This window comes from Nymphaea colorata, chromosome 1 (assembly GCF_008831285.2).
Source record: "Nymphaea colorata isolate Beijing-Zhang1983 chromosome 1, ASM883128v2, whole genome shotgun sequence".
NCBI classification, from domain to species: Eukaryota; Viridiplantae; Streptophyta; class Magnoliopsida; order Nymphaeales; family Nymphaeaceae; genus Nymphaea; species Nymphaea colorata.
Genome location: NC_045138.2, coordinates 39,961,091 through 39,989,007, shown reverse-complemented (window position 1 = coordinate 39,989,007; position 27,917 = coordinate 39,961,091). Strand labels below are relative to the sequence as shown.

Sequence of the window (27,917 nt, the reverse complement as noted above, 5' to 3'; positions counted from 1 at the left end):
CTTCGTCGTCATCCTTTGCTCGTCAGAGCTGGTTACAAAGCAAGCGCCATCAACGCTGCGATGAACGACACAGGGCGAAGGGGATTGTCGATTGGGAGACGATGTTCGAGTAGGCGCTAAAGAAGACCGAGTAGGAGGAAGTACTGGAGTGCGGAGGAAGATGACTGGGAAAGCGCATTCGGTGCGGGTAAGAAAGGTAGGGAAAGTGGTAAGGCGACTTAGACGTCTATTCTTTTATTTTCTCTTTGTTTTCCTGTCTTGTCGTTCTTTCTTGGGTTATTATGCAAGGGAGATCTTTAGTTTTTGTCGTATTGATCTGATAAGGAAATGATTTGGTTATTGCAAGCGTAGCTGGTGAAAGGAGCGGGTGAGGCAGACAAGGAGGGTGATGTTTGAGCAGGGGGATATAAACGCATGAAAAGGTACTGCAGAAAGCTATTTAGTTCATCTTGATTTACTTTTAGTTTGTCTAGCATCTGAAGGGTTCTGTTTTAGATCTAGAACTTAACTTGAGAAATTGGTATGCCTCTTTGGAGGTTTTGAAAGAAGCAGGTGGTCAACCATAAGTTTGACTGGGGTTCTGTCGATTTTTTAGCATATTCCCTCCTGGAACATATATCGTGTAGCATTTCATAAAATTCAAACTAATGAATGTATATGTGCAAAAACATTTGATTCATAGAACAGAGCTTGTGAAAAATTACTGGAGAAACTTAGGAAGGCTGGAGACCTAGAGAAGTTGACGTTGCTGAAGGTTTGTCAGTAAGTACCATAAGTTTCTTTCGATGATTTTAAACAAAATAATCATTTTCCCAGTTGGTGGCAACAAAGAATAACATAGAAGTTGAGATATCCTGTTGTGCTAAAGATATTAGAGATACTTGGAAGGTCAAAGACATAAAGCGTGGAAACTGTACAAACACTAATTCGGCTGATCACCTTTTTATAAGTTACAGATATGATCGTACATAAATATGAATGCTTGTTCTCAACCTTTAAATCCCTCGTCGTTGTACGAGTACTTCATTGAAGTCTGACCAAATTGGTGCATCCTGATATACTAATGAAATTCAATAACACCATGAATCGGGCTATATTTTGTATGATGAAGTTTCAAATGTTAATACAGTTCCCAAAATAAAAAAGGACACAGAAGGCTGAGTCAACTTTGTGGATCCACACAATTTTGCATAAAAAGACATTGAAACGGACATAAATACCTTCAATAATTGTGGAACAAAAATGAAGTGTAGCAAGGGCATTCAGACTGATGTTCATAGAGGTTAGAATTATCGGCTTACTTGTATGTCGAACCCAGATTCCACCCAAACATGGCAGTCATAGTCTATGGCATAGAATCTTCCGTCAAGATCTAAAGCCCAGCTGTATAAATCACAAGTGTATATGCACCGTAAGAACATTCCCAAGTACAGATTCTTTATTGGTTCATGGAGATTGTTGCGCCTTACAACCGGAAAAACATGGGCCACATGGGGATGATCTCTTGCAAGTTTGGGTCATCACATAATTGGGATGATTGCCAGGGTCAGCTAGCTTGGCGTCCTTTGGATACATGTCAGAGATTTCTGTTACACTCTGTTCATCTTTTGTGGCTTCCTTGCTCGCCATTGAAATTGATGATGCAGTAGACCACGGTCCCTCTTGGCTGTTGTCCAGCGTCCAGCTGTGCTGAGGTTGACTAGTGGATAATGGTGCTATCCACCTTTTCACTAGAACACACAGATTGAGGATCAATGAGAATTTTACCCTCAATCATGTCCACCACCAATGACATACTGGGCCGAAGGGAAGGCGAAGCATTGGTGCACAATAAGGCCACATTAAGGATAACCAAGGCCTCCTCCTTAGAGAAGTTTGCACCTAACTCTGGGTCCACAAGCTTCAGAAGATCTCCTGTTTCTTTAAGGTGGTATGTCTGTCAAAGGACAGGTGTCATTATTGGTAGAGAAGGTACAGTTAATGGAATTGGAAATTTGAATAGAGTGATGTAGCGTACCAATTCCAGCAGGTGCATGTATTCTTCAGAGTGCCTACTTGTATTGCTTTTTCCACTAACTATTTCAAGAGCAACAACACCAAAACTATAAACATCTGCTTTGCATGTCAGTTCACCATACAAGACATATTCGGGTGCCACGTAACCCCTACAAAGATAGGATGAGCAGCACTATGGAGTATGAATATGGGGAAACCCTGTCAGCAGGAGAAAACACTAGGAATCTTAAAGGCACTTTTTGTTATACTGTGTTTTTCTTGTTTTCATTTTTGGGTAAATTTACAAGGACAGTTGCTTCAATGCAGGGTGAAGTATGATTCATAATTCAAATGGAAGTTGAGAACTCTACGTCTAATATAGAAGCCTTTCCTCCTCTTCTCCTAGGGACATGTATTCGACAGGGGCCTTCCTTATTGGGGAGAGACGAACGACCCTTAGGCAATATAGGTTTCGGAAGCACACGAAGTGTCTTCTTCATCCATTACATTATTGCATTAAAAAGCCACATGGTAGCTCATCTCTTTTCCCCATGAATCAATGGTGAGACTATGATCCACACAACGTCAAAAGAACCAAGTGCAACGTAACGTTCATTGGTTGTAATCGTCCAGATTATTGATAAATAACTCTCTTTCTCTCTCACACACACCCACCCACACGCACACATACACACAGAACATCAGAAGGATTGACTTTTGAATGTATTGAAACAAATGGGGAACATTAGCAACTTACTGAGTTCCAACTATTCGGGTGCTGTTCTGGGCATTCTCATCTCCATCAATTTTGGCCAGGCCAAAGTCAGATATTTTGGCATTGAGATCCCTGTCGAGCAGAATATTTGAAGCTTTTATGTCTCTGTGAACTATCTTCAGTCTAGATTCCTCATGGAGATATGCCAGACCTTTAGCAATTCCAATGCATATTTTACGGCGTGTGGGCCAGTTTAGTTTTAGCCCATTTTCAACTTCAATTTTGCAAAAGAATGCACACCCATAAACAAATTAATTAAATCAAGAAGGAAAACGAGTAAGCGGAAGTAAGAAGAACTGCGATCTTCAAGCATACCAAACAAAGCATGAGCAAGGGAATTGTTTTCCATGTACTCGTAGACTAGTAAGAGTTCATTGCCTTCAATGCAACAACCATGAAGCTTTACGAGATTTGGGTGCTGCAATGCTGAAATCATGCCCATCTCAGTGATAAATTCACGGTTTCCTTGCTGCGATTTGGATGACAGTTGCTTTATTGCAACAATGGTCCCATCTGATAGCTGTCCCTGCATTGATACAGAAGAAATTTTGCACTGCCACTTCACACGTTAAGTCAATGAGGATTTTGAAAGAATATAATTGTTCTTGTTCAGTTTGCAACTTTCTTCACTGTTTTAAGCTGCACTCAGTTCAGTTAGCATTTAATAGTCATGTTTTAAAAGAACACTGTAGCAACTCCAATAAGCAAAACTTTCAAGTCATAATCATGAAAAGCTCTAAAAATTAAATACGCTTGTTCAAATTAGCGTGACATTTGCTTCAGAAAGAACAACTCTCATGAGAAACGGAATCACAAGCTCCAAGAATCAAATATGATTGTCCATCATCAGTATGTTTTGAATGACATGGGAAATTGGGCCATGATAACTATGTATTGCATTCTCAATAGGCCAGGGCCAAACGGGCCATCGCTGACAAAACGCTTAATTTCGAAAAACCTGATATGATATCCCTTTGATGAGGTTGCCATGCACTTGTTTTGAAGTCATACCTTGTAGACTGGCCCAAAACCTCCCTGTCCGATTTTGTTGGAAGAATGAAAGTTCCTTGTAGCAGCCTTTATTTGGAGTAAGGTGAAAGTACTACTTCTATGACGTTCTGCAAAAGCTACACTCGGAAGAAACATTTAGAAAGTATCCATGGAATCACTACTGTTAAAAAGTATTCCACTGATCCTGATCTACTCTTACCTCCTTTGAGTCCTGGGAAGACGTAGAGGCTTCCCAGAATTAGGAACAACAGCACTCCAATCGACGCAACGACAATCACAATAATTTTGGTGGTATTTTTCTCAATGGTCTTTGGAGGTTCGAAGTCTTCACCATCAGGCATGTCCAGAAAGAAGAAACTGATTAGTAATTGAACATGTAAGCAGGCACTACTCTAGCTCTAGGAAGTGCAAATTCAGAGAGAGAGATAGAGAGAGACGTCTGCACATGTTTAATCCTATAGGAATGTAATGCTTGCCTTTTATTGAACATTTACACTATGAAAGCGTCCATCCTAATCTAAAAACTTTAGGATTTAAAAACCGTGGATTTAAGATCGGACCCTTTCCCATCTGATTTTAAATCAGACCTTTAAGAAGGTAAAATGAGGATTTGAGTGTAGATCTAAAATTCTTAGTTCGATCAACAATGGATTTTATGAATCTTTTGTCGCCACACTAGATCAGTCCATGGATTTTAAATATAAAGTAATCAAACATACACCTAAATGAATTGTAAAAAAGTTAAACCGAGTTTATCATGATAGTTAAGTTTCCGATTCTCATTTTAACCAAGTTATTTCTCTTCCATGTCTGCCTTAATGATCTAATGTTCATTTCCCGTTGCAACTATGCAACCAAATGACAGCTGCTGTCAGCAATTGCCCTTGGTTTCTCTTAACCTAACAACTCCAGTTGATCTGCATGTATGAGGTGCATTTATATCTTAAAGGCAAGAAGAGGAAAAGAGTCCTACCAGCATCAACTGAAATGGCGGACACTAAAGGACCATAGTCTCCTCTCAGTGGTACCACAGTGGTGCCTCTCCCAGCCCAAAAGAAATGGATCCTTAGAACACCATTTGTCACACTGGCAGAGAATTTCTTAGTAACAGCCTTGCCAGATCCATTAGCAGCATCTTCTATGTTGAAATCCTTAAGCACCAGTTTATCCTGCGTTTTACAAATTTTTAGAGTAAGCAGAAAAAAGTTTTTGCAAGCTCCTTCCATGCTTGTGAAAATTCACCTGTATATATACGTCAAAAACACGCTTGCCAAGGCTGCTAAAATTTTTGTCATCCGTAAACATTATTTCTGCAAAATAGAGTGTTACTGTATAAGGTCCATCCCAGAGACAGAGTCCGTAGTATTTGAAGGAGAGCGGAGAATGGCGTGCTGTGGTATAGACTTCTGCATCAGGAATAGAAAGAATCGAAGAGTTGGTAGCTGTGTAATCATCAGATACATCAGCATTATCCAAGTATGCACCCGTGCTGCTCATTGCCCATGCTTCACTCTGACTCACAAAGAATGTTGCAGCTCCAACTACTCCTCCATCTTTTTCAAAGGCTGTGCCTTCAAAGGAGGTGGAAGACTTACTTCCACAGTCTATATGAAACGATGAATCTGCAGTTAATACATCAAAACGACGTAATATGTTAATTAAGCTTCATAAAGCTATTCATGCTAGAAACTTATGAAAAAGGAAAAAATACCAAATATTTCTTACATTTTCTTTTTCCAGTGCAAGTGAAGTTATTAATCCAGTAAGGACATATTGCATTTCTGCGTGAATTTCAGTTTTAAGAGAAGTAAAGAATCTATTAGGTAACTTTTGCATGTACATCAATGCGATTGACAACCGAATAGCTTGTAAAAAATCTCAACATGCAATGTCAGAGTAGCTGGAAGAGCGTACCTGTTCTCGGTTGCTGGTGAATAGCTTTCAACCAAGTTACTAAAAGTTGAAAGCACGGCAATCAATAGAGAAATATATTCGAATAAGTGTTCTAGCAGGACCAGACCACCCTCATTTCCAAAAAGAAAGAGAAAAGTCCTTACACAGTTGGCTGTTGGCAGAGAGATGGCCCTCCAGAAGCTGTTGATGTAAAATTGTTGACCGACAAATCTCTGTTCAAAGGCCAATAACTTTATATGTCAAAATGGATTAGTGGAGTCAAATTTTAGAGATAATAAGTGCAATAATTTGAGGGACATTTAGCTTGTTGATCTAATCCTGCAGGGGCAGCTTCAACGTGTTATTTCATTGGAGAAAAAGGCCAAAGAAGGAAGATGAGTTCCAGTACTTGAGTCAATCAGCCGATATAATTTTAGAACAGATTTTGTTCCCATTAAGATCCACCAATCTTAAGATAAATCACGGTTTGAGAAGAAAACGAGGAGAAAAGAGAAAAAAGTAGGTGAAAAAAACATTCCCAAAATAAGACTGAAAGTATGAAGACCAAGAGCAACATACGTGGATATCTGCGCCTTCAAGATCCATTCAGGGACAGGGCCAGACAGATGATTACTTGTTAAGAACCTACAAAACAGAATGTAGTGTTCACAGTTTGACATGTATATACATGACGGCCTATTGAACTTTATGCAAACTTTATTATAATGAACTTCACAATCATACTCACAAGTTACGTAAGGATCTGAGGTTTCTTATTGAATTTGGAATAGCACCAGACAGGTGATTAAAGCTTAGATCTCTGCCAAAAAAGTGTTGTAACCATGTATGAGCTAATCTTTGCTAATACCGACGATCATAATCCTTAACATTTGTTTCCTTTGATGTTATTGAATGATGGTATACAACTTACATGATTGCCAGATTTCCCATATTACCAAGGTAATCTGGGATTTCGCCAGAGATATTTGAATTTCTTAGTATCCTAAAGAAAAAGACAACACTAATCAGTTATTTGGATAAGGAACTCCCAAGCTTTACATACACCTTCCCTCGACAGCATCATGCTTACACATGACAAAAGAAAAGAGATGGTTACTTACAGTCTGACCAAACTCATTTGGCTCAACTTAGGGAAGTTGGAACCTGCTCCTTTTATATCACTTATCATCCTGCATTCAGATGGAGCACATAATCATACTCATAGTGATGTCAAACTCAAATTCAGTCTTTTGGATTTTAAAAAAGAGAAGGAAAATACTTACAAGAATGTAAGGCCCTTCAGTGAACCAAGGGGAGGAATAGGGCCCTCGAGATCAGTTCCTTGGATCACTCTTATATGACAAAAAACAAAAATCAACGTCACATTCTAAAGAGGACATATAACTCACCATGAAATAAGATAGCAGCAACACTTACAATTTATTCAGTTGAGTCCAGTTCCCAATATAATTAGGCAGCTTTCCAGAAAAACTATTGTCACTTATCCTACTGCATGACAGATGAAAGAGATTTAGTTAGTTTTACATATCCTACTGCATGACGAATGAAATAGATTTAGTTAGCTTTATATATACAGTTGAAGCCATATATGATTCTTCTGCAGGCAGGTATACACGCGTAGGACTAACTAAATTGAAAGATAATCCGCTCTGCTGCTGATGAATATCCACGCTTGGCTTTTTAGTATGACTTCTAAAAGGGAGAAATTGAAAAGGGCATGGTGGATTTCATGAGAATATTTTACAGTGGAATCTGTCAATGCCCCACAATGCAGTGTCTTATGAAAATCATATTTTGAAACGGTGTTCTTGACCAAATGGTCGGTGATACTGCATCGGTTCCGGCACTTGGCTCAGGTCTGTCTTCGTCAGAAGTAATAGGATTGAAAAATAAAGAGAGTTCTTACAAATCGGTCATGTTTGTGAGCCTTGCCAATGTTGCTGGTAGCGGTCCTGTAAAGTTGTTCGAGGAGATGACCCTATGTTCAGATCAAATACCAGGAACATTAGTAATCTTATACCACAAACAGACCAAGTATAAGTAAACAGGCTACAGGATAGTAAACTTACAATCTGACTAAATTTGTCAAATTTCCAATATGTGGTGGAAGTTCTCCGCAGAACTGGTTGTTTTCAATCGTTCTGTTCCACTTGGACAAAGTCAGAAGCAGCAATGAATACATATGATACAAGCACAACTACAGGCATTGGGAGTAAAATTTCAATCTTACATATTCTTTAGAGAGATCATGTTTCCAAGTTCTTCTGGGATGGGCCCTGAGAGGCGGTTGGACATGAGTGACCTATAGTGATTCAGGAAAACAAAATGAGGAGGATTATATACATGTATATAGTAATGTCAATAAATTTTAGGTGTTAAATTTTGAAAACAAATTTCTAACTAAAGTGAAAAACTGTTCGACAAAGATTAAGAAATGACGGTGCGTGGTTGCTCAAGATTCACTTACACGTTAACGAGCCGGAGTGAGCCCCATTCTGGTGGTATTGGTCCAGAGAGGTAGTTCCGAGTAAGATCCCTAATATTTAGAGCAGAACAATGAATTTGGCAACTGAATAATTGAAGTTCTTGTGAATCATAAATGCACCAAAGATTGGAAGGATCAGATGGTAATGGGATACGTTACAATTGTTCAAGAAATGGAAGTCCCGATAGATCTTTCGGTAGCGTCCCAGTTAGGCCTTGAGTTTTCAGGAATCTGTATTGCATATGTTACTCAGGTGAGCACAATGTCTACAACCCACATCCTTAGAAAAATAAAAATAGTCTAAACATCACCCTTCCCCCTCAACATCCTAAATTCCTTTTGCCTCTAAGTATGGATCTAATTTGAATCAGATATACCCTTAACCATATTAACCATATGTGTTTTTTTAGATATTTAATTGAATTTGAATACAAAAAAAAAAGTCATATCTCAATATGAATCTGAAGTCCAATTTCGCATGAATTTGAATTTTACATTCATATCCAAATCTGAATTTTGACTGAATTTGGCATTGAATATAACATATTTATTTAAAATAAATTCAATTTTAATCCATATCCAAAACCGATTGGATACTTATGTGTATCACGATCCAAGTTCGAATATGATCATATGTCAATTCTCAAATTCAAATTCAAGCCAATTTTTTAAGCGGATATATATATTTTTTTCATGTTCAATTTTTTTTGAAACCGTTCTTTCGATTCAAATCAAATATATTAACATCTAGGACCTGCGGTGTATTCAAAACTTAAAGTGCCACAATCACTTTATTTATGATCCACCAGTAAAATAACATCAACGTGAATCAAAACAATGTTCTAGGTGCTGGTCTATCACTATCTAACCAACGATGCTATGTCCTGTGAAGTCAGTATTGTAAGTGTTGCCAGAGAGAAAAGAACAGGAAAGCAAAAAGTGCAATACTTTTGGGTGACGTGTGTGAGAAAGAGTTGCACGTACATTCTGGTTACGTGACAGACGGCATCGGTGCAAAGGCAGCCGACCTCATTCTCGAATCCCTTCTGAGGCCGGAGGGTCGTCCATCCCGACTTACCGCTGCATGGGTCGACATTGAAGTCCCAGTCCCTCTTCCCCAGGATCTTCCCGATCTGCTGCAGCGCAGCCACTGCTTCCATAATTTCACCAACGATTAAGAGTTCGTAATTTCAAAACAAGGAGGAAAAGCTTCGTAAAGATTGATAACTTTGCCCGTCGAGTTGTCTTTTTACTGCACAGTTGAAGATTTCACCTTGAAATTTTCGCCCCGGGCGAATCCTTTCCAGGTGAAATGAGATGAAAAAGATACGCGCTATGGTGAAAAGAACTTTAGACGATGAAATCATCACACTTGATTGGGATGGCAGAGAAACGTTCTTGTGGAAAAAAATTTACTCGATAACAAAACTTGGAGGAACTTGTTCCTGGGTAAAAATCTTTCCTCTATTCTAAATATGCTCAAATATTTGCATGTTACCACAAAAAAAAACTTGATCCTATGAACCACAAAATTAATGGGCTTTTAGTCTGGTAGATCTCGACCTACTTTTAGTTTTGGTTTCAATTCAAAAAAAAAAAAAGGAATCAAAATAACTAATCACTTAACAATAATTTTTGTAACCCACCAAAATTATTCACATTTTAGATATAAGATTTAAACGTTTGGGGTGTTACAAGCTAGAATACACACACACGCTACGGTCTAGATTAGATCCAACAGAATGCCATAAGATCTTGTTCGGACGCAGTTTGAATATTAGTATGCTAAATTCTACATTAATTTGAATTAACAAATAAATCCAATGGGCGTCAGTCAGCTTGAACCACTACGAGACTAAAAAATAAGCATTAAGGGACTTTACTTAGGTTGCTACTCTCCATCATGAGCGCTTCTCTCGACATATAGCGCGCACACACATATATATATATATACATATATGTATATATATATGAATACTGCTGTAATCATTCTTTGAAAAGGTGACACATGATAAAGTCAACGTATGAATAAACTTCAAAACAAAGGGAAATTTAGATGAAACTCCACTTAGATCCACCGTTTACAGACATTAATGACGAAAAGTGCCAATTTGGAGAACAAGGTAATTTTAGTGCGCGTGCACGCATATATATATATATATATATATATATATAAAACAACCACCATCGTGACTTTTTACCTCAGCACCGGCCAACATGTAATGCCCACAGGAATGGGACCAGTCTGACCAGCTATGCTAGATGACAATTAATTAGAGAAAGAGATGTTTCATATAGGAAGCCCCTTTAAACGGTATGAAAGAGTATTTGTAGTTCAAAACAAACCTGGATTAAGGATGTCAAGTATAATCTTTACAGTTAAAACTTAACAATATCCGGCAGTTTGCTCTCAATTTATAACAAATAAGTTGGTCATAGAAATCAAGTTTTTCCTATATTTTCTCATGGATTAAAGATGATAGTTCTGTCCTAATCACATCGTCATCTTCATCTATCATCTATCTTTTTGTGTAAAAAAAAAAAAGATATATTTTTCTAAAATGAATGAACTAATCCTTCGTTTTGGTTTCGAGTAATTATTCTTAGAGCATAAACTTATAACAAGTCCTGCGCAAAAATTGTCGCTCGCGATTCACTCATGAACTTACTAATCATTCACGTTTCATGACGATGCAGTTCAAAGGATTCGGAACGCATGAACGTCAAGAATAAGGAAAAGAAGAAGCAAAGGCGCGTACCCTCGCCCGACGGCAACTTGGTAGGTGTTTGGGAGGAAGAAGGGCACAGGATGAGGAAGAAGAAGTAGAGAAGGACGATCACAGGCCTGGTCTTCCCCATCATCTTCTTCTTCGTGAGCTTCACATCATCATCGCCGTCGGCGCTGCTACTTCATTCATCCGCCTTGCGCCTGCCTCTCAGCGGCTCATGCTTGGCAAACCAGGACCAGCATTAATCGTAAATGCTCCCGGGAAGACGGCCGCAGCAACCGCCATGAAACCATGTAATTTATTTGGTAACAGGAAGACGAGGAGGATATGCAAGCATCTTACTTGTTTTTCAATCAACAACTTAAGTCTTCGTGAATACAGTGGAGTCGTGGACCACGATTGTCAACTCTGCTCGTGGTGCTGGTCTATCACAGATAGACCGGCAAGTGGGAATGTCAATATATCGGATATTTTGATTGAATCGTTTGGTATAAAAAAATAATATCCAATTACGAAATTTAAATTTAAGAAATGACATGTGATCAGATTTGGATCCCATAAGTATCCGATCAAATTCAAATTCAGATTGGGATCAGATTTAATTTGAAACAAATATCTTATACCAACTCCCTCACATTTAAAAATCGATCAGATTCCAAATTCTGATTCGGATGTGAACTTAAAAATTGGATTAGTATTCGATTTGAATTGTAAAATCAGATTTTGGATTCAGACACTGATTCATATATGATTTCTTCGTTCATATTTGAATTTAAATTCGAATATGAACATGAAATTATCTAAAAATTAGATATGATTAAAAGTATATCTGATCTGAATCCGATCTACTGACACTCATTCGAGCGCCCAACAAGTTGTTATCTCATTGCTTGGTTAGTGGCCTCGACACAGCGCTAGACCTTGAGATCAAGGGGAAAGGAGGGTTGATTCATTGGATGATGCAGTAACATCCCACTCACCCACATAAGCAAATAGTGCAGTAGAGAAATCATGAAGATAGCAGCACGTATTTGGTTAAAAATTTCTGTCAACAGGCTTTTAACTTCAAAGTCAACATGACATGAGAGAGAGAGACAAAATGAAAATTCATTCAAACTGCGGTGACAAAGCGTCACCAAACAACAGAATAGAATAGAGAGAGAAAAAGAAAGAGAAATCATCAATGTTACTAAAGACGTAGCCAATGATAATTGAACTATATGTCAAACTCAGCACAGTAGAGTATGAGTGAGAGAGAGAGATGGCGTCACTTAACAATTAAGATACCGGAAAGTCAGCATATGAGAGAGAGAGTCACTTAACTCTTAAGATAGCAGCACGTATTCTGAGTGAGAAAAAGGGAAGGTCATAGGGCAGGCAGTCGCAGGCCTGAGTTTCATATGCCAGGAATATATATATATATATATATATATATATATATATATATATATATATATATATATATAATACATAATACACGTTAGGAAATACAAATGGGCATGTACTTATGATACTAAATCTTTGCATCTCCTTATATAAGAAAACTCCAGCTGCCTGCTCGTTTCGCCGGACTTATAATTTCCATCTGTACCACGTTATTTAACTTATTAATCACTAATTGTTGCATATTTAATAGAAACCGTTCGGGAAAAGGAGATAAAATCAAGATTTAGCTTTCAAAATAACAATTAATTATACTTGCATTTTTGGGTTTTCTTCTTCATTTTGAGTTGATAATATGTATAACTGTAATTTTGTGCATGACTAGTTCTCAAATTCAGTGGTTCTCATATATAATACCAACATCGTGTTTGCTGTGGAGTAACGTTAATTGTGTCAATTACTAAGGCATCCAACAACAAACCAATGTGTGAAGACGCTCTTAGCAAAGGAAAAATGCATACCTTAGGTACTCTAAAGAAATGTGAAAAATATCATCATTTTTTTTCTCTGCTCAAGAGATCTCATTTATACATAGGGGGTGAACATGAGTGGAGTAGAGTCTGAGCTCAGTCAGCTTGAGCTCGGCTCGACTAATGAAACCTCGAGCTCGAGAATAGCTGGACGAAAGCAGCTCGAGCTTGACCCGATTAAGGTTCGACAAACTCGCTTGAATAGAATTGATATTCATTGTTATATGTTGAGCTCGAACTCGACTCGTTTAAGACTTGACAAACTCATTTAAATAAAATTTATATCTATTGTTACCTGTTGAGCTCAAGCTCAACTCGATTACGGCTCGACAAACTCATAAACTCGTTTGAATATATCGACTTGACTAAGGCTCGAGCTCGACTAGGCAGTTACGTATGTGCTGAGCTCGAATTCAACTCGATTATTTGAATGAATCGACTCATGAACTCGAGCACGACTCGTTAAGCAAATAATTCAGCTTGAACTCGTTCACAAGCGGAGCTTTGACCTCGATTTTCACCCCTATTTATACAAGCCTTTGACATTTCTCTCAAAAGTTAGTTAATTTTATTAGCCCCATTAAATAGCTGAGATCATTCACAAATTATGTATACGCATATATAAAATGCTTAATTTGTCTGTCATCTGATGAGGGTCGGCTAGTCAACCATTTTATAAGTTCAACCATAAGAAACGATGCAGAATATCTAAAACTTTACACGAAAAGTCCGACTAATTAATGTGCATACCAAAATTTGCAAGGATTTTAAAATTGAAGGTCTTAAGTTTCTCGGTCCATCAAATTCAATTTAGACATCAGATATGTATTCATTAATTTTCTTATATTTTCAATATTTCAAAAATCCACATGCGTCATCAGTTTTTTTTTTAAAGGAAATTAAACAGTCAACTGGCAAACACTAAAAAAAGTAAGTGCGACATGTCAGTTGACATAAACATACAAATTGCTAATTGAATCAAGTGTCACAGATATCGTGAACTTTTCGAAAATATCACGATATGAACACCAAAAAATGAAAAAAGTGAAAAATCACGACATTTTGAAAAAACGGGAAAAAATACTTGTCTCGTTATTATCACATTTTTATGTTTTTTCTCGATTTTTTCCTATTCTTTCAAATGTTTATTTTTCAGCATTGATATTATCATGGATTCACCTATAGACTTAAACTGAATTATTTTCATTATTTTTATTATCATTAAAACATTCCTTTTTATCACTGTTATATAGCTTTGTTTATGCTTTCCTATTAGTTTCTCATTTATTTCATATATATTTATTTATTTTTTAAACTATCCGAGTTTTTCCGAAAAAAACAACTTTGCCGTTGAAAAAATCGAGAAAAATCTCACCATTAAAAATCTGAGAACGATATTTGTGACAATGATTGGATCCCATGGAAGGCCACCAATAGATTAAAAATGATACGGATAATCGCTGCAAGAGCAGATACATAAGTCCAATATAACTATTACTTGCACGTAAAGATCTGAAATGCATTAGAGTCCGTTTCACGGTATTCATTGGTTCAGTAATTGAATATTCTTTGTGTCTGAACTAATATTTGATCCGTGTCAACCTTTTACATAAGACGGAAAATGTTTTTTACCAGGCAACGGATTGGATATGTAGGGTATCATGATCAATGATATGGATTTGGATCCAATTCTACATAATCCAGTCTTATTCAAATCCAACTTCAGTCCAAATGAATTGTTTAATATGAGGACACATATCGAAATTCCTTTACTTGCCAAATTCATTTGCATCTTGATATTAATCTTTTAGTTTTTAATATTCTAACAAGTGAACATTCGATGAGAAAAGGGGACAAGAGTTAGGACTATCATCTTTTATAAAAGTACTAGATCTGGCACTATTATATATATATATATATATAAATTAGCAAAGCATTGTGCTTAATTTATTATTTTATCAAACTCTGGCAAATTTCAAGATTGTCAAATGCCATTCGAATATGAAAATCAGTTTCTTAGAGCTTGGGGATGAACCTTTGACTTTTGATAATTCAAATCTACTTAAAAAGGTTGACATTGCATTCAAATATATTTAAAAGGTTGACCAATTGCATCCACTCCTCGCTCAATCTGTGGTCATGCATCAAATGTTCGTATACATCTCCCTTCAAAACCTGCTACGGAGTGCAAACTGCCGTGCAGGCCAATCAACTGACGTGCTTATTAAAGCGTCTCTAAAGCTGACGACCCGAGCCTGAAATTCTATAGCGGTGGGAAACTTCACCGAGGTCCATAGAAACCTCCACGCCCTGCTATTAAACGTCAATAAAGGTGTTGATCTATATTGACGGTATTGACCATCGTCAGTAAGGATCTGGCTTTTTTCATTCCCAGTTACGGTTTGTGTAGAGGACGTCAATAAAGGTTATGACATTCACTGACGTTTTTTTTTCATATCCGTTAGTCAAAGTATCATTTTTTTATATTCCGCTTTTTTTTTTAAATTTCAAAAATCTAATTATTGGAAACGCTGCAATAAAGCCAGTCACTAATGGCTAAATATTTAAATCCCCCCCCCCCCCCCCGTCATTTCTTTACCACCCTTACTTAAACTTTTACTGACGCAAAAACATTACCTTGAGAAAATCTATAGTGAGGTTATAAAAATAGGCGTGCCATCCACTTTTTCACACTTTCTCTTCCTTGTTTTCTCAATTTTATTGGTATCTCTCTCACTCTCTACCATCTTATTTTCTTTCTTTTTCCCCCTCATTTTCTTTTTTTCTTTTCTTTTTCCTTTTTCAAGATTGGTAATCTGCGGAATAAGTGTTTCACTTAAAAGTTTCTTAATATTCGACACATCGATCCTATTCTCAAGCTCATAAGGTCGACTTGGCCATGTGGCTTGAGCTATCATGATATTACTTCCACAAGTTTGGTGGTTGAGACTCACCTTCATCATAAACGCTAAAAAAAAGCCTTACCGTACTCCTCATTTAATATGTTTATGAATAGATTCAATGATCTAGAATATAGCTTGCAATATTCACCAATTTTGACACAAAACCAAGTTCTCTTTTTTCCGAGAACTTATGTTGTGTTTGTTTCCCATCGAATCTCAAATCTGAAATCTTCATTTTGTTGGACCTCATGGTTTAACAAATGCACCTTCAAAAACTCAAATAAAAGAACCAAAAATGTAGATTCAAATCAAGTTGGCTATATGCTTGTGCTCCAAATGGCTATGTATTTAGGCGCAAGAAATTACATAAATGCTGCAAGAAAAAAGAAAGACAGCTCTCTCTCTCTCTCTCTCTCTCTCTCTCACACACACACACTCTCTCTCTATTTCCATGTGTTTTATATACTTATTTTTTATAACTTATTTTATTTCAGATTATATCGCAAAAGAGAGGATTTCAACTATGGAAGATCAATTTTATTGTGAGTTCCCTTTTTATTGTTTGTTTGTTTCTTTCTGCCCTAGCTACTAGCCAAGTAGCCGAAGGTCCATAACCTCCACTACTGAGAATAATCGTTACTCGAGTTTTTTTTCTAATAGTCAAGAGGCCTACAGCGGTGAAAGTTTCACCGCTATAGGTCTATCACTTTTACTCCACAAAGCGGCTGATGCTTGGGCTGAGGGATAAAGCGCATGACAAGGTACTATAGAAAGCTGCTTAGTTTTAGTTTGTCTAGCATCTGAAGGTTTCTGTTTAGATCTAGAGCTTAACTTGAGAAATTGGTACGCCTCTTTGGAGGTTTCGAAAAGTGCAGGTGGTCAACCAAAAGTTTGATTGGAGTTCTGTTGATTTCTTCTCATATCTCGTATACAGTTTCTAAAGTTTGAAACTAATGAATGTATATGTGCGAAAGATGCATAGAACAGAGCCTGTGAAAACTTACTGGGGAAACTTAGGAAGGATGGAGACCGAGCGAAATTGACGTTGAATAATTTTTCATAGGCTTGTGATCGTTATCCTATTAATCTGTCTGAAGGTTTGTCACTACGTACAAGAAGTTTCTTTCCGACTGTTTTAAACAAAATAATCATTTTCCCAATTGGAGGCAACAAAGAATCACATAGAAGTTGAGATATCCTGTTGTGAAGCAAATAGAGATACTTGGAAGATTCAAAGACATGAAGCACGGAAACTGTATGAACATTAATTCTGCTGATCACCTGTTTATAAGTTACAGATATGATCGTACATAAATATGAATGCTTGTTCTCAAACCTTCCAATCCCTCGTCGTTGGATCAGTAATTTATGGAAGTCTGACAGTTCAAATTGGCGCATCCTGATATACTAATGAAACTCAATAGCACCATGAATTAGGCTACATTTTGTATGTTGAAGTTTAAAATGTTATTATAATGCCCCCCCCAGAAAGAAAGTGGCTCAGAAGGCTGAGTCAACATTTGTGGATCCACACATTATACATAAAAAGACCTTGAAACAGGCATAAATGCCTTCAATAATTGTGGAACAAAATTGAACCGTAGTATGGGAAATCAGACTAGAATTATTGGCTTACTTGTATGTCAAACCCAAACAAGGCAGTCATTTTCTATCGCATAGAATCTTCCGTCAAGATGTAAAGCCCAGTTATGTAAATCAAAATGTGTATATGCACCATAAGAACATTCCCAAGTACAGATTCCTTATTGGTTCATGGAGATTGTTGCGCCTTACCACCGGAACAACATGGGCCCCATGGGGATGATTTCTTGCGAGTTTGGCTCATCACATAATTGGGATGATTGCGAGGATAATCTAGTTCTGCGTCCTTTGGATGCAGGTCCTCAGAGATTTCTGTTACAGTCTGTCCATCTTTTGTGGATTCCTTGCTCGCCATTGAAATTGATGATGCGGTATTCCTGGTCCATGGTCCTTCTTGGCTGTTGTCCAGCGTCCAGCTGTGTTGAGGTTCGCTAAAGTGGATAATGGTGCTATCCACCTTTTCAATAGAACACACAGATTGAGGATCAATGAGAATTTTACCCTCAATCATGTCCACCACCTTTGACATATCGGGCCGAAGTGAAGGCGAAGCATTGGTGCACAATAAAGCCACATTCAGAATAACCAGGGCTTCCTCCTTAGAGAAGTTTGCACCCAACTCTGGGTCCACAAGCTTCAGGAGATCTCCTGTTTCTTTAAGGCGGTATGTCTGTCGAAGGACGGTGTCATTGTTGATAGAGAAGGGACAGTTAATGCAATTGGATATTTGAGTAGAGTGAAGTAGCGTACCAATTGCAGCAGGTACATGCATTCTCTTGAGTGCTTCATTTTGTTGCTTTTTCCACTAACTATTTCAAGAGCAACAACACCAAAACTATAAACATCTGCTTTACATGTCAGTTCGCCATGCAGGGCATATTCAGGTGCCATGTAGCCCCTGCAAAGATAGGATGTTAGCAGCACGATGAAGTATGAATATAGGGAAACCTTGTCAACATGAGGAAACAGTAGTATCTTAAAGGCATTTTTTGTTGTACCATACTTGTTTTCTTTTTGGGAAAATTTAGAGGACAATGGCTTTTATGCAGGGGTGAAGTACAATTCATTTTTTAAATGAAAGTTGAGAACTCTACGTCTAATATACAAGCCTTTCGTTCTCTTCTCATAGGAACATGTATTCCACAGGCTACTTCATTGTGGAAGTGAGGTAGCTTATCACTTTTGGCGACGAGTCAATGGTGAGACTATGATCCACACAACGTCAAAAAAAACCAAGTGCAAAGTAATGTTCATAGGTTGCAAGCCTCTCTCTCTCTCTCTCTCTCTCTCTCACACACACACACACACACACACGCACGCACCACAAACCCACACTTACACATACCCACAGAACATCAGAAGGATTGGCTTTTGTGAAAGAAAAGGGAACATTGGCAACTTACTGAGTTCCAACTATTCGGGTGTTGTTCAGGGCATTCTCATCTTCATCAAGTTTGGCCAGGCCGAAGTCAGAAATTTTGGCATTCAGATCCTTGTCGAGCAGAATATTTGAAGCTTTTATGTCTCTGTGAACTATCTTCAGTCTAGATTCCTCATGGAGATATGCCAGACCTTTAGCAATTCCAATGCATATTTTACGGCGTGTAGGCCAGTTCAGTTTCAGCCCATTTTCTGCTTCGATTTTGCAAAAGAAAGCACATCCATAAACAAATTAATTAAAGCAAGAAGGGAAACGAGTAAGCGGAAGTAACTAGAGTTCTTGCGATCTTCAAGCGTACCAAACAAAGCATGAGCAAGGGAATTGTTTTCCATGTACTCGTAGACCAGTAAGAGTTCATTGCCTTCAATGCAACAACCGTGAAGCTTTACTAGATTTGGGTGCTGCAATGCTGAAATCATGCCCATCTCGGTGATAAATTCACGGTTTCCTTGCCGCGATTTGGGTGCCAGCTGCTTTATTGCAACAATGGTCCCATCTGGTAGCTGTCCCTGCATTGTACAGAAGAAATTTTGCACTGTCACTTCACGTGTTAAGTCAATGAGGATATTGATACGTATGGTAGAATTCTGAAAGACTATAATTTGTCCGTCTGCAACTATCTTCACCGTTTTAAGCTGCACTCAGTTAACATTTAGTACAGTCCTTTTTTTTTTCCAAAAGAACACAGTAGCAACAACAATAAGCAAGATGTTCAAGTTACATTAACCATCAAAAGCTACCAATATTTACACTTGCTCAAATTAGAGTGACATGTGCTTCAGAAAGAGCAACCCTCATGAGAAAGAGAAGAACAAGCCCCAAACAATGGCATACAATCGCAGCATGTTTTAGAGGACATGGGAAATTGGGCAATGATAATTATTTATTGCATTTCTCCAATGCCAGGGCCAAACGGGGATGTCTTCGTTATCATAACCAAATGGGGGAATAGCTCTACTAATGTCATGAATCTTTACGATGTGCAGTAGCTTCTCGATGGTTTCCCTCGCATTACCAGGAATGAGCGGTTTTGTTGCAGAATTTTTGCTTTGTTTGGATTTCTTGATGAATTCTTATATAAAGGGAAAATAACTGATAAAACACTTATTTCGAAAAAACCTGATATGTCTTTGACCAGGTTGCCATACAGACGCGTTTATTTTCTCTTTCATTGTTTTGAAGTCATACATACCTTGTACACTAACCCAAATCCACCTTGTCCGATCTTGTTGGAAGGATGAAAGTTCCTTGTAGCAGCCTGTATTTGGCGCAAGGTGAAAGTACTACTTCTATCACGTTCTCCAAAACCTGCACATGGAAGAAACATTTAGCAAATATCCTCGGAACCACTGTCGTTTCGCCTGTTCTTTTCCTTTGAAGAAGAGCTTGTAAAGGTGACGTCACGTAAAAGTTATTTCATTTGTAAATATGACGTCACGTAAAAAAGTTATTCCACGGATCCTGATCTATTCTTACCTCTCTTGAGTACTGAGAATACGCAAAGGCTTCCCAGAATTAGGAGCAACAGCACTCCAATCGACGCAACGACAATCACAATAATTTTGGTGGTATTTTTCTCAATGGTCTTTGGAGGTACGAAGTCTTCACCATCAGGCATGCCCAGAAAGAAGAGACTGATTAGTCATTGAAAATGTAAGCAGGTACCACTGTAGCTCTAGAAAGTGCAAATTTAGCGGCATGAAAACTAAAACTAGACTCTCTCTCTCTCTCTCTCTCTCTCCTGCACATGTTCAATACTATAGAAATGTAATGCTTGCCTTTGTTCATATCTATATCTTTGAAACGCAAATACGCATTGTATTTTATTGAACACTTACCCTAGCCTTAGATGAATGACTCCATCTTATGATAATTATCAAATTTATCATGAACTACGAGGGTAGCATTAAATTAAAGGCTTTAAATTATTGTATTTTATAAAATGAAATTCATCAGCAGTTAAGATCATTAAAATTCATCATTTTTGCATGCGCATATGCATTCGAGTTTATTTGTAGGTGCGTGGTGAAGATACACAAATAGTGCGAGAATCATGCTACATCTACCCTGTAGAGCGGGTGGCAAGAAGCTGGTTCAAACTTAGGCACGCTGCGAAGGCCTAAATTGAATTTTTCTACTTCGGCAAACTATGCACCAATATCGACTCTTGTCATGAAGACTAGAAACTAAGGGGGCTTTTGATTGCCCCGATCTAAAATTCTCTGTTATTGAGATCCATAGATTTAAGATCAGAGCCCCTCTTGATCTTAAATCATACATTTTCTCAAAGTAAAACTGTAAAACTGTGGTTCTAAGTTTGGATATTGGGTTTCATTTTAAGATTTTACTTTGATGAACTATAGATTTTATCATGGATCGTTTGCCACATCAACAAAAGCATACCACATTAGTTTCACATCAGATCCGTAAATTTCAAATCTGAAGTAATCAAATGCCTAAGATGTTTTTGAAAACCGTGAATTTAAGATCGGACCCTTCCCCATCTGAACTTAAATCTGACCTTTAAGAAGGTAGAATAAGGATTTTGAGTGTAGATTTAAAATTCCTAGTCTGATCAACTATGGATTTTACAATGAATGTTTTGCCACATGAGTAAAGAAAATGCCGTACTACATCCACATCAAATCCTTGGATTTTAAGTATGAAGTAATGAAACACACACGTAAATGAATTCTAAAACTGTTTAAAACCGAGTTTGTCATGATAGTTGAGATTTTGACCTTCATTTTAACCAAGTTATTTCTCTTCCTTGTCTACCTTAATGATCTAATGTTCATCACCGTTGCAACTATGCAACCAATTCTGTCAGCAATTATCCTTGGTTTCTCTTAACCTAACAACTCCTGATCTGCATGTATGAGGTCCATTTATATCTTAAAGTCAAGAAGAGGAAAAGAGTCCTACCAGCATCAACTGAAATGGCAGACACTAAAGGACCATAGTCTCCTCTCAGTGGTACCACAGTGGTGCCTTTCCCAGCCCAAAAGAAATGGATCCTTAGAACTCCACTTGTCACATTGGCAGAGAATTTCTTAGTAACAGCCTTGCCAGGTCCATTAGCAGCATCTTCTATGTTGAAATCCTTAAGCACTAGTTTATCCTGCATTTTACATATTTTTAGAATAAGCAGCAAAACGTTTTTGCAAGCTCCTTCCACGCTTGTGAAAATTCACCTGTATATATACGTCAAAAACACGCTTGCCAAGGCTGCTAAAGTTTTTGTCATCCGTAAACATTATTTCTGCAAAATAGAGTGTTACTGTATAAGGTCCATCCCAGAGACAGAGTCCGTAGTATTTGAAGGAGATTGGAGAATGGCGTGCTGTGGTATAGATTGCTGCATCAGGAATAGATAGAATCGAAGAGTTGGTAGCTGTGAAATCATCAGCTACATCAGCATTATCCAAGTATGCACCCGTGCTGCTCATTGCCCATGCTTCACTCTCACTCGCAAAGAATGTTGCAGTACCAACTACTCCATCTTTTTCAAAGGTTGTGCCTTCAAAGGTGGTGGGAGACTTACTTCCACAGTCTATATGAAACGATGAATCTGCGATGAATACATCAAAACGATGTAATATGTTAAATAAGCTTCATAAAACTATTTTTGCTAGAAATTTATGAGAAAGGAAAAAGTACCAAATATTTCTTACATTTTCTTTTTCCGGAGCAAGTGAAGTTATTAATCCAGTAAGAACATATTTCTTTGCTGCATGAATTTCAGTTTTTTTAAAGAAAAATTAAGAATCTATTAGGTTAATTTTTCATGTACATCAATGCGATTGACAGTAGATTAGGTTGTAAAAATCCCAACACGCAATGTCAGAGTAGCTGGAAGAGCTTACCTGTTCACGGTTGCTGGTGAATAGCTTTCAACCAAGTTGCTAAAAATTGAAAGAAAAGCAATCAATGGAGAAATATATTTGAATTAGTGCTCCAGCAGGACCAGACCACCTCTATTCCCAAAAAAGAAAGAGAAAAGTCCATACGCATTTTGCACTTGGCAGGAAGACGACCCTTCAGAAGCTGTTGATGTGAAACTGTTGACCGACAAATCTCTGTTCAAAGGTCAATAACTTATAAGTCAAAATGGAATAGCAAAGTCAAATTTTACAAGATAAAAAGATGTAAATATTGAGGGGCATTAAGGTTGATGATGTCATCCTGCAGGAGCAGCTTCAACGTGTTACTTTATTGGAGAAAAACAGCCAAAGAAGGAATATGAGTTCATCTCCTCGAGTCAATCAGTCAATATAATTTTAGAACAGCTGGTTTTTCAGGCCTTTTCTTTCGATTAAGTTCCACCAATCTTAAGATAAACCACGGTTTGAGAAGAAAATGAAGCGAAAAGAGAAAAAAGTAGGTGAAAAAAAGGTGAAAATAGCATTCCCAAAATAAAACTGAAAGTATTGAAGAGCAAGAGCAACGTACGTTTTGAACTGCGTCTTGAAGATCCATTCAGGGAAGGGGCCATTTAGTTGATTGCTTGTTAAGAACCTAGAAAACAGAATGTAGTATTCACATTGACATGTATACACATAATGGCCTATATATAGAACTTTATGCAAACTTTATTGCAATGAACTTTGATAATGATACTCACATGTTACGTAAGGTTTTGTGATTTATTAATGAAGTTGGAACAGTACCAGACAGGTGATTAAAGCTTAGATCTCTGCCGTAAAAGAAAAGGGTAGTAACCATGTATGAACTAGTCTTAGCTAGTACCAAAGCATATAAGCTTTAACATTTCTTTTCGTTGATGTTATTCAATGATAATATACAACTTACATGATTTCCAGACTTCCCATATCACCAAGATAATCTGGGATTTCACCAGAGATATTTGAATTTCTTAGTATCCTAAAGCAAAAAGACAAGATTAATCGTTTTATTTGGAAGGAACTCCCAAGCTTTACATACACCTTCCTCGAAAGCATCATGTTTACACATAACAAAAGGAAAGAGATGGTTACTTACAGTCTGACCAAACTCATTTGGCTCAACTCAGGGAAGTTGGAACCTGTTCCTTTTATATCACTAATCATTCTGCATTCAGATGGAGCACAAAATCGTTCTCATAGTGATGTCTAACTCCAATCTAGTCTTTTGGACTTTAAAAAAGAGAAGGAAAATACTTACAAGAATGTAAGGCCCTTTAGTGAACCAAGGGGAGGAATAGGGCCCTCGAGATCTGTTCCTTGGATCATTCTTATGACAAAGAACAAACCCATCACATTCTAAAGAGGACTTATAACTCACCATGAAATAAGATAGCAGTAACACTTACAATTTATTCAGTTGAATCCAGTTCCCAATATAATCAGGTAGTTTTCCGGAAAAACCATTGTCACTTATCCGACTGCATATGAAAGATATTTAATTAGTTTTATATATCCTACGGCATGAATGATTAAAGAGATTTAATTAGCTTTATATATCCTACGGCATGATAGGTGAAAGAGATTTAGTTAGTTTTATATATACAGTTGAATTCATACATGGCTCTTTTGCAGGGAGGTATACATGCTTGGGACTAACTAAATTGAAAGATCATCTGACCTCGAATAAATAACCATGCTTGGCATGTTAATTTTGACTTCTAAAGTGGAGAAATTGAAAAGCGCATAGTGGATTTTATGAGAATGTTTTACAGTGGAATCCGTCAATGCCCTCAAAGATGCAGAAAATCATATTTTCAAATGGTGTTCTTAACGCGGAGTGGTAGCGAACGCAAAGCTATGGAACTCGGGTCACGGGTGTAGGTCTTTTGTCGAAATGAGCTCAGGTCTGTCCTCGTCAAAAGCAATAGGACTGAAAAATAAAGCGACTTCTTACAAATCTGTCATGTTTTTGAGCCTTGCCAATGTTGCCGGTAGCTCTCCTGTAAAATTATTTGATGAGATTATCCTACGTTCAGATCAAATGTCACGAACATTAGTAATCTTATACCAGAAACAGACCAAGTATAAGTAAACAGGCGACAGGATAGTAAACTTACAATCTGATTAAATTTGTCAAATTTCCAATATGTGGTGGGAGTTGTCCGGAGAACTGGTTATTTTCAATCGTTCTGTTCCATTTGGACAAAGTCAAAAGCAGCAATGGATGCATATGATACAAGCACAACTACAGACATTGGGAGTAAAATTTCAATCTTACATATTCTTTAGAGAGATCATGTTTCCAAGTTCTTCTGGGATGGGCCCTGAGAGGCGATTGGACATGAGTGACCTATAGTGATTCAGGAAAACAAAATGAGGAGGATTATATACATGTATATATAATGCTGAGTAACGTCAATAAATTTTAGGTGTTAAATTTTCAAAACAAATTTCTAACTAAAGTGAAAAGCAGTTCGACAAAGATTAAGAAATGACGGTGCGTGGTTGCTCAAGATTCACTTACACGTTAACGAGCCGGAGTGAGCCCCATTCTGGTGGTATTGGTCCAGAGAGGTAGTTCCGAGTAAGATCCCTAATATTTAGAGCAGAACAATGAATTTGCAATTGAAGTTCTTGTGAATCATAAATGCACCGAAGATTGGAAGGATCAGATGGTAATGGGATACGTTACAATTGTTCAAGAAATGGAAGTCCCGATAGATCTTTCGGTAGCGTCCCAGTTAGGCCTTGAGTTTTCAGGAATCTGTATTGCAAGTATTACTGAGGTGAGCACAATGTCTACAACCTTCATCCTTAAACAAATAAAAATAGTCTCAACACCACCCTTCCCCTCCTCAACATCCTAAATTCGCTTCTGGATTTGAATCGGATATATTCTTAATTGTATGTCTTTTCAAATATTAAATTGAATTTGAGTACGAAAAAAATAAAATCTGAATAAGAAATCCAATTTCTTGTGAATTTGAATTTTACATTCATATCCAAATCCGAATTTTGAACCAAATTTGACCAATTTTCAACATACGAGAGCACTTAATATAAGTTATTTGTTTAATTCAATTTTAATCTATCTCCAAATTCGGTCAGATACTTATATGTATCAGGATCCAAATCTGAATCTCATCGATATAATTTCTTAATCAAATATTAATTTGATATAATTTCTTAATCAAATATTAATTGTCTTTTCATATCCCATTTTTTCGAAACAATTCATTTTGATAGGCGATCCAAATCGAATATGTTGACATATCTAAAGTTAGGACATAAGTAAACACACATAAATTAAATTAAAGTGCCACAATCACTTCATCTATAATATAATACAATAAAATAACATTCACATAAATCAAACTACAATGTTCCTTTTACGTGCTCACCTATCTAACCAACCAATGATGCTATGCCCTTTAAAGCCAGTATTGTAATTGTTACCGGCGAAGAACAGGAAAGTAAAAAGTGCAAAACTTTTAGGTAACGTGTGAGAAAAAGCGAGAAAGAGTTGTACGTACATTCTGGTGACGTGACAGACGGTATTGTTGCAATCGCAGCCGACCTCATTCTCGAATCCCTTCTGAGGCCGGAGGGTCGTCCATCCCGACTTACCGCTGCATGGGTCGACACTGAAGTCCCAGTCCGTCTTCCCCAGGATCTTCCCTATCTGCTGCAGCGCAGCCACTGCTTCCATAATTTCACCAACGATTAAGAGTACGCAATTTCAAAACAAGGAAGAAAAGCTTCGTAAAGAGTGATAATTTAGCCCGTCGAGATGTCTTTTTACTGCAGAGCTGAAAATTTCACCTCCAAGTTTTTGCCCCGGCCGAATCCTTTCCAGGTGAAATGAGGTGAAAAAAATCCCAGCTATGGTAAGAAAAACTTCACCCATGTTTGAAATCAAAGTAATTGGGATGACAGTGAAACGTTCTTATGGGAAAACATTTTACTCGATAACAGAACTAAGATGAATGTTTTTTTTTTGCTGTGTAAAAGTTTTTCCTCTATTTTAAACATGCTCAAACATTTGCATGTTACCATTCAGAAAACTTAATCCTTTTAGATGGACCACCAAATTAATAGGCTCTTGATATGGTAGATCTCAAATTATTCTTACCAACTTTGGTTACCGTCCCAAAAAAGGTGAGGAACCAAAACAACCAATTGCTTAACAATTTCTTTTATAAACCCACCAAAATTGTTCACAATTTTAGATATAAGATTAAACGCTTGGGGTGCTACAAGCTAGGATATACACACACGCACTACGCTCCAGGTCTGGATCCAACCGCACACCATCATAGATCTGGATCCAACCGCACTCCATCAGATCTTGTTTGGACACAGCTTGAATGTTGGTATGCTAAACTCTATATTAATTTGAATTAACAAATAAATCCAGTACGCGTCAAGCAGCTTGAACCACCACTAGACAATAAAATAAAATCTTAAGCGAACTTTACTTAGATTGCAACTCTCAATCATGAGCGCTATATATATATATGCGCTAAAGATAAAGTCAACGAATGAATAAACTTCAAAACGAAGGAAACTTTAGATGAAACAAGTCTGATCAGCTATGTTACATGCTAGTTCATCTAGGAAAAGCCCATTTAAACGTTATGGAAGAGTATTCGTAGTTCAAAACAAACCTGGATTAAGGATGTCAGCTATAATCTTTACAATGCTCTCAATTTATAACAACTAAATTTGTCACGGAAAACAAAATTTTCCTATATTTTCTTAGTCATGAATAAAGATTATTCAATAAAGCCAATAAGTTCTGAATAAAATGGGAGATGTAAAATTGACAAAATCATGCAAGTAGCTATCGCCTAATGACATCGTCATCTTCATCATCATCTATCTTTTCTTTTAAATCTATTCATCTAAGATGAATGAAATCCTTCGTTTTGCTTTGGAGTGAACCTTTTTTGGAGCATCGACATTTAACACCAGTCCTTTGCAATAACTGTCGCTCGCATTTCACTTATGAAATTACTAATCATCCGTGTTTCACGACGAGGCAATTCAAAGGGTTCCGAACGCGCCAACGTGAAAAAGAGAAGAAGAAGCAAAGTCGCGTACCCTCGCCCGGCGGCAACTTGGTTGGCGTTTGACAGGAAGAAGGGCACAAGAAGAGGAAGAAGAAGCAGAGAAGGACAATCACAGGCCTGGCGTTCCTCTTCATCGTCTTCTTCGTCATCATCGCCGCCGCCTCCGCCGCCG

General features: G+C 37.5%; 1 protein-coding gene across 1 annotated transcript; it reads right to left on the bottom strand.

Annotated features, from left to right (window-relative positions):
* Nucleotides 1-355: 355 nt before the first annotated feature.
* On the bottom strand, nt 356-27,917 carry LOC116253110 (uncharacterized). Its single transcript, XM_031627881.2, has 48 exons — nt 27,777-27,917; nt 26,207-26,372; nt 25,366-25,437; nt 25,198-25,266; nt 24,952-25,023; nt 24,791-24,862; nt 24,628-24,699; nt 24,080-24,151; nt 23,932-24,000; nt 23,770-23,838; nt 23,581-23,652; nt 23,393-23,464; nt 23,221-23,286; nt 22,779-22,847; nt 22,635-22,673; nt 22,443-22,498; nt 21,963-22,339; nt 21,694-21,889; nt 20,245-20,370; nt 19,961-20,076; nt 19,040-19,277; nt 18,731-18,959; nt 18,078-18,225; nt 17,498-17,997; nt 10,940-11,088; nt 9,165-9,330; nt 8,340-8,411; nt 8,163-8,231; nt 7,926-7,997; nt 7,765-7,836; nt 7,602-7,673; nt 7,112-7,183; nt 6,958-7,026; nt 6,796-6,864; nt 6,606-6,677; nt 6,423-6,494; nt 6,254-6,319; nt 5,839-5,907; nt 5,696-5,734; nt 5,507-5,562; nt 5,024-5,403; nt 4,755-4,950; nt 3,981-4,106; nt 3,782-3,897; nt 3,086-3,296; nt 2,753-2,984; nt 2,018-2,165; nt 356-1,936 (listed from the first exon to the last, which is right to left on the bottom strand). Exons 1-48 carry the CDS (start codon nt 27,895-27,897, stop codon nt 1,700-1,702), a joined length of 6,060 nt encoding a protein of 2,019 aa, XP_031483741.2. The 5' UTR covers nt 27,898-27,917; the 3' UTR covers nt 356-1,699.

Coding starts and splice junctions, on each gene's coding strand:
- LOC116253110 (XM_031627881.2), bottom strand. CDS start 27,897: ATGATGACGAAGAAGACGATGAAGAGGAACGCCAGGCCTGTGATTGTC. Junction 25,024..25,197: donor TCACTCCGGCTCGTTAACGT/GTAAGTGAATCT, acceptor GAATCACTATAG/GTCACTCATGTCCAATCGCC. Junction 2,985..3,085: donor CCTTGCTCATGCTTTGTTTG/GTATGCTTGAAG, acceptor GCAAAATTGAAG/TTGAAAATGGGCTAAAACTA.